This window comes from Vombatus ursinus, unplaced genomic scaffold (genome assembly GCF_900497805.2).
Source record: "Vombatus ursinus unplaced genomic scaffold, bare-nosed wombat genome assembly UNPS02014809.1, whole genome shotgun sequence".
NCBI lineage: Eukaryota > Metazoa > Chordata > Mammalia > Diprotodontia > Vombatidae > Vombatus > Vombatus ursinus.
The window spans coordinates 19134776-19149494 of NW_020954587.1; the positions used below are offsets into that span (position 1 = coordinate 19134776).

At 34.2% G+C, this 14719-nt stretch overlaps 1 protein-coding gene across 4 annotated transcripts in view; it reads right to left on the reverse strand.

Annotated features, from left to right (window-relative positions):
* Nucleotides 1-4141: 4141 nt before the first annotated feature.
* DYRK1A (dual specificity tyrosine phosphorylation regulated kinase 1A) overlaps nt 4142-14719 on the reverse strand; it is a 184540-nt gene continuing 173962 nt past the window's right edge. For all 4 annotated transcript variants that reach the window (XM_027875522.1, XM_027875520.1, XM_027875519.1 and 1 more), the window contains 4 exons: nt 13297-13437; nt 8850-9156; nt 8475-8599; nt 4142-7536 (listed from right to left, as the gene is read on the reverse strand). In XM_027875522.1, coding sequence (XP_027731323.1) covers nt 6916-7536; nt 8475-8599; nt 8850-9156; nt 13297-13437 — 1194 coding nt within the window. In that variant the 3' untranslated portion in view covers nt 4142-6915. The remainder of the gene's footprint in view (nt 7537-8474; nt 8600-8849; nt 9157-13296; nt 13438-14719) is intronic.

Consider the following 14719-nt stretch of genomic DNA (forward strand, 5'->3'; position numbering starts at 1 on the left):
GACAATAACTGCATATCCATTTGACAAGACTGTTTACTCCAACTGAAGTATCAAATATTTTATGAATAAGCAGTAATAAAATGACAGGTGAAGGATCACCACATATGCAGATAAAGAGGCTTACCAATAACTTGACTTCAATTTCACCAATATTATCATCTCTTTTGGCTCTCAGCAACCATTTATATCTGCCCCAACCTTTAAAGGTCTGTAACTCCACTGTTCACATTCTAATTCCAAAGCTGGTGAAAAGCTTCTGCCCTAGTGCCTAATACATAGAAAGAAGTCCCAAATCAAGCCTCTACTTTTCATGTAAATGAAAATCATGCAGATGAATAAAGATACAACTAATACAGCTAAACATGGAGTACCTTCAAGATAATATTTAAAGGGTGTTGTAGAGACACCTGGTTCCCAAATCAGATTTATCTCCATTCCTTTTTAAATCCTAAGATTCTAAAAGACCTTTATTCCTCTAGCTTAAAGCTTTTTGTCCACAGTTTCCTTCAGGGGTATTTACATTTTGTTACTTCCATTTTTTTCCTTCTAACATCAATTAAATGTCACCTTTCCATTACTACTCCCAGGTGGTGATGGTGGTGGGGATAAAAACCCACTGTCTGATAATAATATGCCAGCTAATATTTTATATCACTACCAATTGGCACACGATGGGCACAACAGTGTCTTTAGCTATTCTCTAGTATCCTTTTAAGCACTCGGATAAGTTTCAAAATATTTGTATGTCATCACACCCTATTAGACTGAATTCAATATAACAAACATTAAGTATTTACTCTGTGCCACAGGGTAAAAAACAAAATAACATGTCACATCTAAAACTAACTCAAGACCATTTAATGACTGATCAAAGCAATCCTTTCTGATAGCTATTTGTTGGGGACAAAAATAAAAATCAAAGAAAACAAGGTTTGTAAAACACCAACACGGTAAAAAATTTAAAGCACTTAGGAAATACTCATTCATCACCCTGTTCTCTTTTAGACACCATATTTTTCAAAATATCCAAAATAGTTTTAAAAAGTATTATTGGTTCAAGTCAAAAGGTAGTAAAAAGTTATCTATCCTTTGTTTGGACAAATCATTCCCAACACCAGTTCCAGACTATTTCAAAGAATCAGAATATAATCCTAATACAACAAAATTTGTGCATCCTTTTAAAAGTATTAACATTTCTTTCAAATTACAGGTAAACACAAATCTTTCAAAAATATATTTCTAAGTCATCAAAGTTTCAGTTTATTAAACTTGAGTATTTTCTTCCCTTTCCTCCATTAGTTAGTTATTATTGGGTAAACTGTGAGTGATGGTCAGTCAAATTTGCTTTCTCCATTGCTGTTTACAAAATGAGGTCCCCTTTGCCTAGCCAAAAAATGTAGTGCTCCTCACTCTTCAATTTTATTTGGAAAATGTAAATCCCACTTAAGTTCAGCATACTTACCTTTGAGCTAGGGAACCATCAATACAAGATGTCTATTAGGCTGCCCAATTTTCACTACTGGGTAAGACTTTTGGTGATTCTCACTATGTTATCTCCCACCTCTGCAGCACATTTCTGGTGAAAGAACCTTGGATTATAAAATGATTGAGAATAAATGAAATAAAAATCAAATAACCCAAGGGAAGCCAGCAATAATAAAAACTGAACTGAAAATAGCCAGCCTGCAGTGTTTTGTACACATGCAAAATCTATGTAAATACTTAGGTTATTTTTTTTTTTAAACTTCAATGTGGCAATCTGAAAAATCCTACCAACTACTTATAGGACAAATCTAAAAACACTTGGTCACATGTTAAGGTATACCAAATAATTGTAAACTTTGGTATAATCTTCACATGTGAAGAATGAATTCTAGTTATATTTATAGACACTGTTCCTTCTCCAGTTGTGTATTTCTTGCTCTCCTCCCAACCCATCCCATCATTTTCCAACAATATTATGTAATATGCTGTTTTTGCCACAAAATTTTCATCCTGCTGTTTTGTTATACATAAGTCCGTCTAGATTTGGACCAACAACTGAAAACTAAACTGTTGATAAAGGAGCCATTCTACATACCACTTCAGCTCCTCTTAAGTTTTCAAAGGTTCTATGGAGGCAAAATTTGGTTTTCAAAATACCCTAATCTGTTCTGATGTGAAAATATCTGCCCCCAAACATAAAAAATAATGGGAGAAAATGCAGTGCTTTGGGATAAAGAAGGTATTTTGAAAGAAGGTACAGTATTGTTTAAAGAAACACTTCATAATTCTTAATCATTTTCAAAGACAAAAATGGACCAAGAAAATTACTAATTAGCACGAACATGTGATTTCCAATGTTAAGGAAAAGCTCTATAAAATACCAACCAGATTCCAATCATACTGGATATGTGAGGAATTACTAGATGTTGAACGCTGTGAGTGCAGAAGACATACTTACCTTAATGATTCCTCTGAGAAAACAATCACGTCCAATGCTTTAAATAAAAAGCAGACCTCAAGATATGGCTAATGTAGCAAGGTAAGAGGCTTATTTTCAATCACAAGACACCTTTTAGTGGACATATAAATTGAACTGCTCTTCCATTAAAAGAAATAATGGACCATAAAACATGACATCTATGGCGTCTTTTCTGTTTTACTTGGACTTATTTGTATTACTATTTTGATTCCTATATGGAACTTATGTGTTTACACATAAGCATGTGTAAAAAAGACAACTGGTTTCTAAGTCAGGGAATCCTGGGATTGTGTGGTCTATATAAATATTGCCTGAAAGGCAGGTATTGACTTTATTAGGAGAAGGAGTTTACTCACTTAAGAGGTTCCCTAAACTAACAAAATCACAGGTCTGGTCCAAAAATACTACATCATATTGCATGTATATATGCATACATATAATACGTAAGTATACAGTAATACTACATATCCATAGGTACATATATACACACACATATATAACTTAAATGGTAGAAAGGGCAATTTTATTGGGAAATGTTTGAAGATTTTTTTTCATTTTAGTAAATGTAAAATGTCAGTTAACTAGTCCCACTGTTAAAGCTAAAAGGAAGCAGAATACGTTGTTTCATTTGCCCCAAATCATTTCCTAAGGGAGGTCCCAGGGAGAATTTTAGTTAAAAGTTTTAATATACCAGAATCTGTGTGTGTATATTATGAAATATAACTTCTTTGAATAAGTGTGAATGGTGTAGTCAGTCTGCAATCTACAGTTTCTACCATAAAACTAGCAATGGAAATGCTCAACTCCATACTCGGACCTCCAATCTTAAAAAATTTTTAAATAGAAGCCAGTCAAAAGGAAAGGAGATGGAAGAAATTTAGCATCTACATTTAGGAGAACTTTTTCTTACTTTTGATGATCCTCTATAGGCCTGTTAATGCAAAAACTGCAAAACAAAACAAAACAAAACAAAACAAAACAAAAACACGCACTTCCAACAACCCCCCACCAAAACTTTGATTACTTCCTAGATAAAAATTGTTTTTTCCCTTTAGCAACATAGGGATGAGGAAAAGAAAGGATACAATGGCAAGGATAAAGCTAATATTAAATTTTGTAGGTCAGAGAACTTTTACAATCCAATTAATTTATGAATGTTTTCCAATGCTCGTTAAATAAACATAAACTTCAGTTTCCAGAATTTTAAATATCAATTTTTTAAAAAATGCTACTGCCTACATAAAAATTTTTCATTACTTACAAATATTTCAGGGAATTGCCTACATGTCTTACAAAAGATCAATAGCATCTTGCCAATCTGTCTTTATCAGAAAAGAAAAAAAGATGACCAACTATTCTCTTTCCATATGACTGAAAAATATTATTACTAAGAGCTAATGTCTTTAAAAAAAAAAAAGACAGTTTAGAAAAGGAAATATTTTCTGGCTATCTTAAAAGTAGTATGGTCAGATAACTCTGAAATACATAAGAAATGTGCCTAAAATTCCTCAGCCTACTATTTGGGAAAGTAATCAGAATATTTAAGTAATACTTTCTTCAAAGTAGTCCAAAGTACACAAATAATCATCTATTCTTCACACCTGCACAAAAACTTAGAAATTAAATCAGAGCAGAAGACTAATGTATTAAGTTTAAAAAAAAGAACTCAAAATGATCTGTTAAACCTCCAACTTTTACTTTCAGAATTTTTTGAAGCCTATGTCAGTGTAACTAATATTTTTACATATTTGACTAAAGTTATACCCAGTATACCTACCAGACCATTACCTGGACCAGGGTAATTGCATAGGAAGATTTTTACTATATTTACATTTTTTTAAATTAAAAAAAAAGTATAGTAAAGAGTCTGAGGACAAATTATTCAACTGTTTATCATACATAAGACTGCATGACTATAATACAAAGGGCGTTTCTTTTTTCATTTAACGTTACAATATACACAGCAAGTCTGGACTAGATCTTACAATCTGAACACAGGTATTTAACCTTTTCCATGCTGTTTATGTTTACAATGCACATTAGTCCTGTAACCAAACTGTGTAGTAAAGCACACAAAACTGGACTGTAACATAACACAGTATGCAGAAGCATTGGATTTTATGGTTTTTATGTAAATATTGGTTTCAAAATTGCTTTAATTTTTGGTGCTTCCTAAGATGTGGCAACCAGCACAGAAAAAAAAAATATGACCTGACCCATAAAATATCTTAACTTTATATACCGAGACAGCAGTAACTATTGGATTCTTTTTTTAAATATTGCTATACTCAAGATGACAACCTTTCATTCACTGTAAACTTCTCTGAACTGTTGAGTTCAAAAATTGTCACCCACAGGCTTGATATTTTAATACAAAATAAATAAGGATCCTTCGATTAAAAAAAAAAGTTTTATAAAACTGATATTTCCAAGTATCCATTCACATTTACACATATTGGGCCTCTCTTTTCAAGGTCTTATATATAAAAACCTGTTTTGTTAAAAAAAAAAATTGACCATGTCAGCCACGTGGAAATGACTGATAAAACTATATGCTATTCTGTAAGTTATTTTTAACAGGGTTTTTATTGGCAGAGGTAGATTACTGCTTCTTTTCTAGGCTTTTTTTTTTAAATCCTAGACAAATAAATAATCTATCTTCATTCTCCCAACTCGACCACTCAGAAATATTGGTCAATTTTAAGTGGGAACACAAATTTAGCAACTGCCAGACTGTGTTACATTAAGGCAGCATAACCTCAAACTAGGCACCTGTTAAATACAGCCTGTTAACTGCAGGACAAACATGAGCTTTTAGCTTCACTCATGGTAACACTTTGGGACCTGTTGGTGCAATCAAGGTCTTACTTTCAAGTTTACAAGAATGTTAATCAGGAATACAAGAAACAACTGCTGGTTTCATAGCTTCTAGATCTTGTGTCCCTTTTCCCTTCAGAAGCCTGAAGACATTTACAATGTTAACAGATGTTATAGTCTTGAATTAGATGTCAATCTATTAGGTTCAGTACACAGATCATTATAAATGTATTGGCTATGAATTCAACAACAGTTCCAGTTTTGTTTAAGCAATAGTACAGCCATAATTTTCAATTGACATTTAAAAATGGTCTAGTTACACCTTGTGTCAAAGTGCAGAACTGCTACATTATTGGTTACAGACATCTATGTGCTATAAAAACAGCTTTGGTACAATAAATTATCAAAAAAAGAAAATAAATTTTTGTAAAATTCACAGCATAATTGTGAGGCAAAAAAAGCAGTCACATAAAATTCTGCATTTTTTAAAATGTTCAGGATGAACAGAAGACATTTTTGTGCAGAAGTAATGGTGGAGATACCACGTGCCGAGAAAAAGCAAAAGAAAAAGTAAAAAGCAGGAAGGGACACAGCTGTAGCTATTTCCATCAAACGCAAACCACTACTTCTGTGACCTTCAACCAATAAGGAAGTCAACTTTATGACACACGCAAAGTGACCTTGCAATACCTTATAATTAGTGGGTCACAAAAGTCTATTTTAAAAGAAAGGCCTCTTGAATTACCCATTCTCTGTGTTTTCAGCATTAAGGACTGTCTGCAAAAGCATGTCCAATAGTGATTGCATTTGAAATGGTAGGCTCTTCTAACTTAGAGTCCAAATCCATAAGGCCAAAGGTTATCCCAAAGACCACCAATTAGACCTCCCCAGGACTGGCCAAAACTGACCCGTTGATTGCTTCTCAGTGCACCTTAGTTATGAGGCCAGCCATGTTCCAAATACTATCTGACTCTGGTCTATAAATTGAGACACAGAATCCCATTATAATTGCTGCTTTGATCCTCAGTAGGTTCAGAAAAGGAGAATTCTGATCACCGCCATTTAGCATGCTTAATGTGCCTAAAAAACTCCAATACAACTGTCCCTTTGTACAGCTGAATATATTTTTGTGTAATCTGAAGGTCCCTCTTCCTTACAGTACTGCATATCTGTGCCCATGTGTGTTTGGAGGTTTAAAAAACCCAAATAACCCCACCCCCCACCCAAAAAAACCCTCATGGGGCCCTTTTTGTAAATTATATGCAGTGACTTTTTATTTTAAAATTAGTTGGCAAATGACTAAGACCAACATCTGAACATTAACTTTTGTAGAATAGAAAGACAAAAACACTATGATTGAGATGTGGCAAGTTAAAATTGGGGAGGCAAAAGATGAGGTAACACCTCTGAGATATCCATTAAGATGGGTTTAGACATGGCTCTTTAAAAAAAAAAAAAAAAACACTTCACTGTCCCTTTGCAATCTTTTCAAGTTTAAAAAAATAGTCAGCTTTGCCCTCTTGTAGCGGTTCAGTGTGTTATACTCCTTCTAATTCAAGCAGCTTTGCACTTGTTTTTGGAAAAAAACACCACTTCTATAAAAACACACAAGAAACAAACAAGTTTCAATTTAGTCACGAGCTAGCCACAGGACTTTGTTGAACACAAACTCCTGTCATAGGAGATTCTTCTCTATCAATTCCTTGCCTCATAGCCAGGTGTCCTTCAGTCATGTAATGTGTAGGACCTGTATTGGCAGAAAATTGGTATGCTGGATGTCCAGTTATGCCAGTCTCCTGGCGGGGATTGGAGTAGACTGTTAAATTAACATCCATGGCTCCATTCTGTCCAAAGTCCAAGGTATTAGCAACCACTGGGCGATTCTGGTAGGCTTGATTACCTTGGTTACCAGTAGAGGAAGAAGATGTAGAGGAAGAAGTAGTTGAGGAAGACAGGGATGTCATGGAGTGGTGACTATGGCCAACTTCCATAGAATCTTGGGTAGAGGAGCTGTTTGTTGGAGAATTGTAGACCCTTGGCCTGGTCCGGTTACCCAAGGCTTGTTGTCCATGGTGATGGTGGTGGTGGTGGTGGTGGTGGTGATGATGGGAGCTGTTTCCATGATGATGATGTAATGCATTCTGTTGAGGGGCTACATGGAACGCTGTTTCTTGAACTGGATGAGTTTCAACAGTGACTTGTGTAGGTGCTTCAGTGCCTGACCAACCAAGAGGAGCTGGAAATTGCTGGCGCACCTGTGAAAATACAGGTCTATATTTTTACCTCTAGTTCAAAAGCAATAACACTAACATTAAGCAAGTTGGGGGAAGGAGGGCGGGGAATGAAGGAATCTGGCAGTTTCATCATGCAAATTTTAAGTCTATAAATAGAATAATATATAATTCATAGAGAGACAATACAACCCACCCCCCAATCAATAAAGAAACTGCTTTCTTAATTAATTTAGTTACAGAAGTCACATATAAAAATGGGGGACTAATCTATTAATCATTTTTTTCAAAATTGTTTAAGTAGATTTAAACTGTGAAATATTAATCCCCAGTGATCACTAAATTATGTATGAATTACTAAAGGTATACTTAGTTTGCCAAATAATAAACTAGAAACTCACCATAAATCTCACTGAACTGATAAGAGCTAAAAAGAATACTAGAGGTCATTTAATCTTTCAATTTTTAGAAGAAAAAACTACATACAGCAAATAATGGAAAAGTGACTTTCCCAAGGCTACACCTGCAAATGGTAGAGCTTGAACCTAAATCTTCTGCTTCGAGTCTGACATACATTCTCCTAGAATATAAAATATATTGTAATGAAGGCCAAATAATGTGCCTATTATATGCACAAACATTTCAGTAAGGAGAAAGGTATCTTGAGACCAACTCTCAGTTAAAAAAAAATTGGAAGCCAAGAGAAAATGTCTTAAAAGATCAGGAGCTGAAAGTCTTCAAACATTACATCAAACAGTGTTCTTCTTTGCAAGTCACTGAGTGTACTGCTTCAACTGTAAATAAGTCTGATGGCATGGTAACATTGATGGCATTATAGATAGGTTTTAATGTAATCAATATGATCTTTCAACAGTAACCTAATTATTATCAATATGGTAAATCTTAAGAGCTACTGAAGTAATTCGTATATTCCTTCATTCTTTAGCAGTTTTAAAGTATACCTGAGGACTGTGTGTTTCACAGTCCATCGCTTGGACAGCAGCTGTAAAGTGACCACCACTATGCCGATGCTGATGTGTTGGATCTGACCGGGCCCTCCCACTGTTGCTTGTCCCTGAAGATCCACCTTAAAAGAACCAAAACAGAATAAATGTTTGCTAGTGCAGAAGTCAAATTTTAAAACTTACATTAAATTGGAAAACAAGTCATATGACACACTGTAGGATGGTCTAGCTAAAACTACACGTTTTCATCAGTCAATCAACAAGTTCAAGTAATTTTGTCCAAAATTTTAAAATGTGAAGTTAGTAATATTAACTAGTAAGTAGTAATATTAAAAGGCACTAAAAGTTTTGAGACTGTAACCAAGCATATACCTGAGCTTGAAGATGTACTAGAGGTGGTTCCTGAAGACTGTGACTGCTCCATAGCAGGACTTGTGGAGACACTGTTACTTGTATTTGTACCTTCATCTGCTGTTTTCTTAAAGAAGCTATGCTGCAGGGCATAATATGGTTGAATTCTAGTCTTAGGGTCATAATCAAGCATCCTTAAGATGAGGTCTTTGAACTTCAAGTAGTCCGCTACAGTATGTCCAGATTCCCCAGCACGACGTCCCCCAGGTCCTCCTGTTTCTACTCCAAGAATATTATGAAGTTTGCGGGTTCCTGGTGGTTTGTACTCCTATGGGGGAAAAAAAAGATTTTCTTCAAATTTGAAAAAAAACAAAAACCTAGTCAAATATGAAATCAATTTAAAATGTAATATTCAAGTTATTAGAAATATAACAATACGCTGAAACATTTTATGTATTATCTTACATATTATGATATATATGTATAGACACACACATATATTTATATATAAAATCATAACTAACAGTTTAGATTATATAGTATTATGCATTATAAAATTATAACTAAATAACAGTCTAATAGAATTCTGATTGTGGCACACTGCCACCACCTGATGGCATCATACTCAAAGTATAAAAGTAATAACTGCCCTAGCCTCAAAAAGATCAACTGGCCTCGTACTTACTAATTTTGCAGATGAGGAAATTAAACATTTAAAATACTTTTTATTTTAAAATATGTGCACATTTAATAATGATTTTACCTTAAACAGAAATTATTTACAGTCTAAGTTCATACAACAATGCTATGAATAATAGTTCCATTTCTAGGAGTGTAAACTTCAATTAACTTCAATAAGCATTTATTAAGCCCCTACACCACATGCCCGGTATTATACTAATCACTGGAGATATAAATAAAAAATGAAAAACATTTCTGCCTTCAAGAAGTTTATATTCTACTGGGGTAGGAAGAGAGAAAGGGAACAACATGTATATATGGACAAGTAAATATAGAATATATACAATGCAAATACATAATAATTTTGGTGGAATAGGGATATTGGAACAGAGAAAATCAGAAAGGGCCTCATGAAGAAGATGGCAGACTGAGCTGAATTTAGAATGGAGCGTAAGATTCAAGGCACAGAACAACCTGTGAAAAAGCAAGGAGTCAGTCAGTCAATATGCAGTTAGACTAAACGCCAGTCACTAAGCTAAGCACAGGAGATTTAAAAAAAAAAAAAAAGGCAAAAAATAGTCCCCATTCTTAAGGAGTTCAGAGTCCAAGAGGTTTGGGAGGTAAGAGACAGAATGCTGTAAGGAATAGCAATTTGACTGGAATATATAATACATTAATAAGATAAGAGATAAGATTAAGCCAGACTGTACAAAATGTTAAATGTCCAACAGAGAAGTATGTATTTTATCTAATGGAAATAAAGGACAACTGAAGCTTTTTGAGCAAGGGAGTAGGATGATCACAGCCTTGTGCTTTAGACACATCATAGGATCACAGACGTAGAATTGTGAATTCAGAGGTATTTTAATCCAACCTTCTCATTTTGCAGATGATGCAAATGAGGCCAAGGAAGATTAAATGATTAATCCAAGGTCACACAGGTAATGTATCAAGTAGTAAGATTTCAACCCAGATTCTCTAATGCCAGAGTTAGTGTTCTTTCCTCTGTACAATTTGGCTGTTGCATGGATACCAAAATGGAAAGGGGAGAGACTGGAGGTCAGAGGTGATCAGGGCCTAAACTAGGGTGGTTATAGTGTGAATGTAAAGAGGGGGTAAAATGTGAGAGATATGACAGAGGTAGAATCAATGAGATTTGGCAATTGGCTTTATATCAGGGGAGAGTGAGAGTCAAGAGTCAAGGATGTTTCTTCTGGGTCAATGGAAGATAGTGGTACATTTGACAAAAAGCAGTAAATTAGGGAAAGAGAAGGGTTGTGCGTGTTGGGGGCGGGGGGGAGAGGTCACGCCAGGAGAGAGGGATATGAATTCCATTTTGGACCTGCTGAATTTGGGATATCTACAGACAATGGAACTGGAGAGTTCCAGCAGGCAAGTGGTGATTTGGAATCAGAATTCAGGAGAGAGATGAGGGCTATGTTAAAGCAGATTTGGGAATCAACTGCATAGCGATCATGGAACATACAAGAGCATATGAGATCACAAAGAAAAAGGGTAAAAAAAAAAAGGATCTAGGACAGGACCCTGGGGTAAATCCAAACATAAGGGATAAAACATGGATGACCACCCAGCACAGAGAGTTGAGAAGGAATAGTCTGACAGGTATGAGGAGAACAAGAGAGATCAGTCTTGAAAACCCAGGAAAGAGAGTACCTATTAGGAAGAAGTGGTAAAAAATGCTGAAAGCTGCAGAGAAGTCAAGAAGAATATAATGCAGTTAGAAAAGGCCTCTACATTTAGCAATTAAAGAGATCACTGCTAACTTTGGAGAGAACAGTTTAGGTAAAGAGAAAGGAAAACAATTATTCTCACATAAAACAATGAAGGAAAAATGTTAAGAATAAATGAATTATATTCAAAGAAAGACAATGACGGTCTATCAGACAGTTTGCCACTTATTGCTGAACTTGAACCCTGGATATTTTTGGTATAGCTTATTTATAAAAAAAACTAACCATTTTGCTTGTTTCAAGGATTACAGTACTTTACACTTCCTAAATTACTAAAATAGCCAGGAGCTACTGGAACCTAGTTCCAAAATAAGTTCATTAACTTAGAAGTTTTATATGCAAATTAAGTTTCAGATTCATCAAAGAAGAAAGGACTTTCTATTCTCATAAAGTGAAAGAGACGGGAGAAGGAGGTAGAGTTGGTAGAAGGGATAATCTTAATTACAACTGTGGAAAACAGACTAGTGGCTAAGAAAATGCTAGAGGAATAAAAACAAAACAAAACTCAACTGAAGAAAAGAGAAAACCTGACTTAGGAACCAGATTTTAAAAATCCACAAAAGGAAAGTATTTTACATCTGGAAGATAAGGCATCATGGACTTTGGTAACTGAAGCTCAAAGTGCTGAAAAACTACAAATCTATTCAGTAAAAAGTATAAATATGTATTTATTTCAAACAACGTTTAGTAAAACTGTGCCTCTTGCCTACCATTATCTAGTGAAATCATACTTGTAATACAGGGGTAATAAGTAACTAGGAGGAAGAAAGAAACCCTAAATGTTTAAAGTTCCCTGTTCCTTCTTCCCCAAAAGGTCATAAGTGACAACTCTGTGACATCTTTTTATATATCATATCCAAAAGAACCAAGAAAGATTAGAAACAAGCCATTAAAGTGCACTGAAAACTATGAATATCTCATTTCATTTCAACATTAAACGAAAGGCACTAGGCTAGAAACTGAAGATAAAAACATGAAAGCTAATCATCTCGATTGCAAAAGAGCTTACAATCCATTGGAAGAGTGGAGAGAAAACACCTATATAAAAAAGACAAGTATTATACAAGACAGCATATGATAAGATCAAAGAAAAGATTTAGATAAAGTACAAAAAGAAGAACTGAAGCAGAAGAATTTCACTATTAGTTGGTATATTAGGGAAGGCTTCATGTACCCGAACCGAGCCTTAAAGGAAACATGTCTCAACAGGCCAAAATAGAGAGGGAATGTGTTATAGATATGGGCCTGCTAAAATATATTAAAGTCAAGATAATATTAATCATCCAATTTGGCTAGAGGGTAGAATATAAAGAACAGTATAAAATAAGGCTGGAAAAGTTGACTAGAGCCAGATTGTTCAGATTTAGTCACCAGACCAAGAAATTTGTCCTCTGGCCTGCAAGGGAAAGGGAACCATATGGTCATTGAATAGGTAGTGATCTAGTCAAAATAATACATCAGGAAGAATATTTTAGTGACTGTGTAAAGGAAAAGGATGAGCCAGGAGACAAAAAGATGAGTTTAGAGGCTACTACAAAAAGCTAGAAGATAGATATGAAGACCTGAATAATTAACTATCCTATAGATTGCTACGGTACAATATTTCTTTACCAAGAGTACAACTCTAAAATTTATATGTAAAAGCTTCTTAAAAAAGTAAATTTTTAAAAATTTAATTAAGAATATTTTAGATTTGTTATTTAAAGCTACTGGTCATCAAAGGTAGAATATAACCAATTCAAAGAGCCTACAGAACACTGAATGTCTTTAATATCTCTACAATAATGAGAACACTGGAGAAAAGCATTTTTTAAAAATGACCACTTTACTCAATATAACAATAACCATAAATCATGCTTAGATTATATTGACAAAACACTTCTATTTGTTTTTAATAATATGTATGTATAACAATCAATGGATTAATAGAGAAACCAATCCTATTATAAATGGTGAAACACTAAAAGGTAACATGAATGAAAACAATATTTTGAAGGACATGCAAGTAAGAACTGATCTGTCATATAGTCTTTTACCCTTTTTCCATCTTTGGTCTTCTTTAAGTTCCAAGTGCCATCCGGCAACTTCTCAAAGAACTTTCTTGCTTTGGGTGCTTGGTCAAGAATATGTGCAGGTGCTATTCCCAGAACTTCCACTATTTTATTCATCTGATCCACCTGTGTAAAATAGCAATAATCAAGTCAAAAACATACTTTCTACTGTATATTAAATCATCATTTCTGTTCATTACTACTCCTAAAAGAGTTTAATGAAAACTTTCTGACTCAATAAAGGTCTTGAAGTATGGGTAACAATTTATCAGCCATGTTGCAGAGATTCAAGCTTAGATGGATTTACACTATAAGATTGAGTAATTCTTGATTTTTTAAGTACTATGTCCACAGTGCTTTACATGGATAAATTATTTACAAAGAAAATTTATTTACATAAACAACTGTCTAGAGTGGGATTATATAATGTAGGGGCTAGAGAGAAGGCTTCAGAGTTCTGACTTGGGTCAAAACCGGATTCCAAGCCTTTTGCTGATACTGTATTTATCAAAGGAAACAGGAAGAAGTACCATCCATAAAGTGGCTTCAAAAACAGATTCAAGAAGGAAAAAAGACATGTTTTATCACTAGGTAGAAGAGGACAAAAGGGATACAAGAAATGAAAATAATGTGAAAAGAAAAAGATACAAATGAAAATAAAAAGCTATTTCCTAAATGATGAATTGCACCTATCAGTAGACCAGCTTTTGAAAGCAGTATTCCAACTGACTAGCAACATTTTTTGTCAAGTGATTAAAACTCTAAAGTCATCAGTTTCCCCCATCTGTAAAATAAGAATATTGGCTTAGAGATTCCTTTCCTCTTTATGAGGTCAGGTTAATTTCAAATAATTCAGGTTGTTATATCTTATTCCTGTTAGTTCTAAATATTTCAATTCTGCAAAGGATCCATGATTTTATCAATGTGAGTATTCTTTCTACCAGTACAAACTGCAGCCCACAGACACAATTTCACCCTATTATTATTATATTACATGTTCTCACAAGAAGGTTATTAGATATTTTAACAATTCATGGAAACCAGTGTTATCACTGGGATTTATTCATGTCTGGCATAGAGCAGACACTTAATATTACTGATTGATACCTTAGCTCTCATTATTGTTATCTGACAGGACCACATCTCCTTTTCTGACCAAATGTTTTTGCAATGATATATTTTACTTAAGGCTTGTAAAAAAGGCATTGTAATATGTTGTAGTCTACTTATCCTTGCCATGAGGCTTTTGATCAGGATTTGGATCAACTGTAATTTTTTATTTTTCAGAAAATATGATGTTATCATGATTCACAGTCAATTAATGTGGTCAGAAGAACATCATTAATACTAAGTAGTATCAATAGTAGTAGTAGTAGTAGTAGTAGTAGTAGTAGTAGTAGTAGTAGTA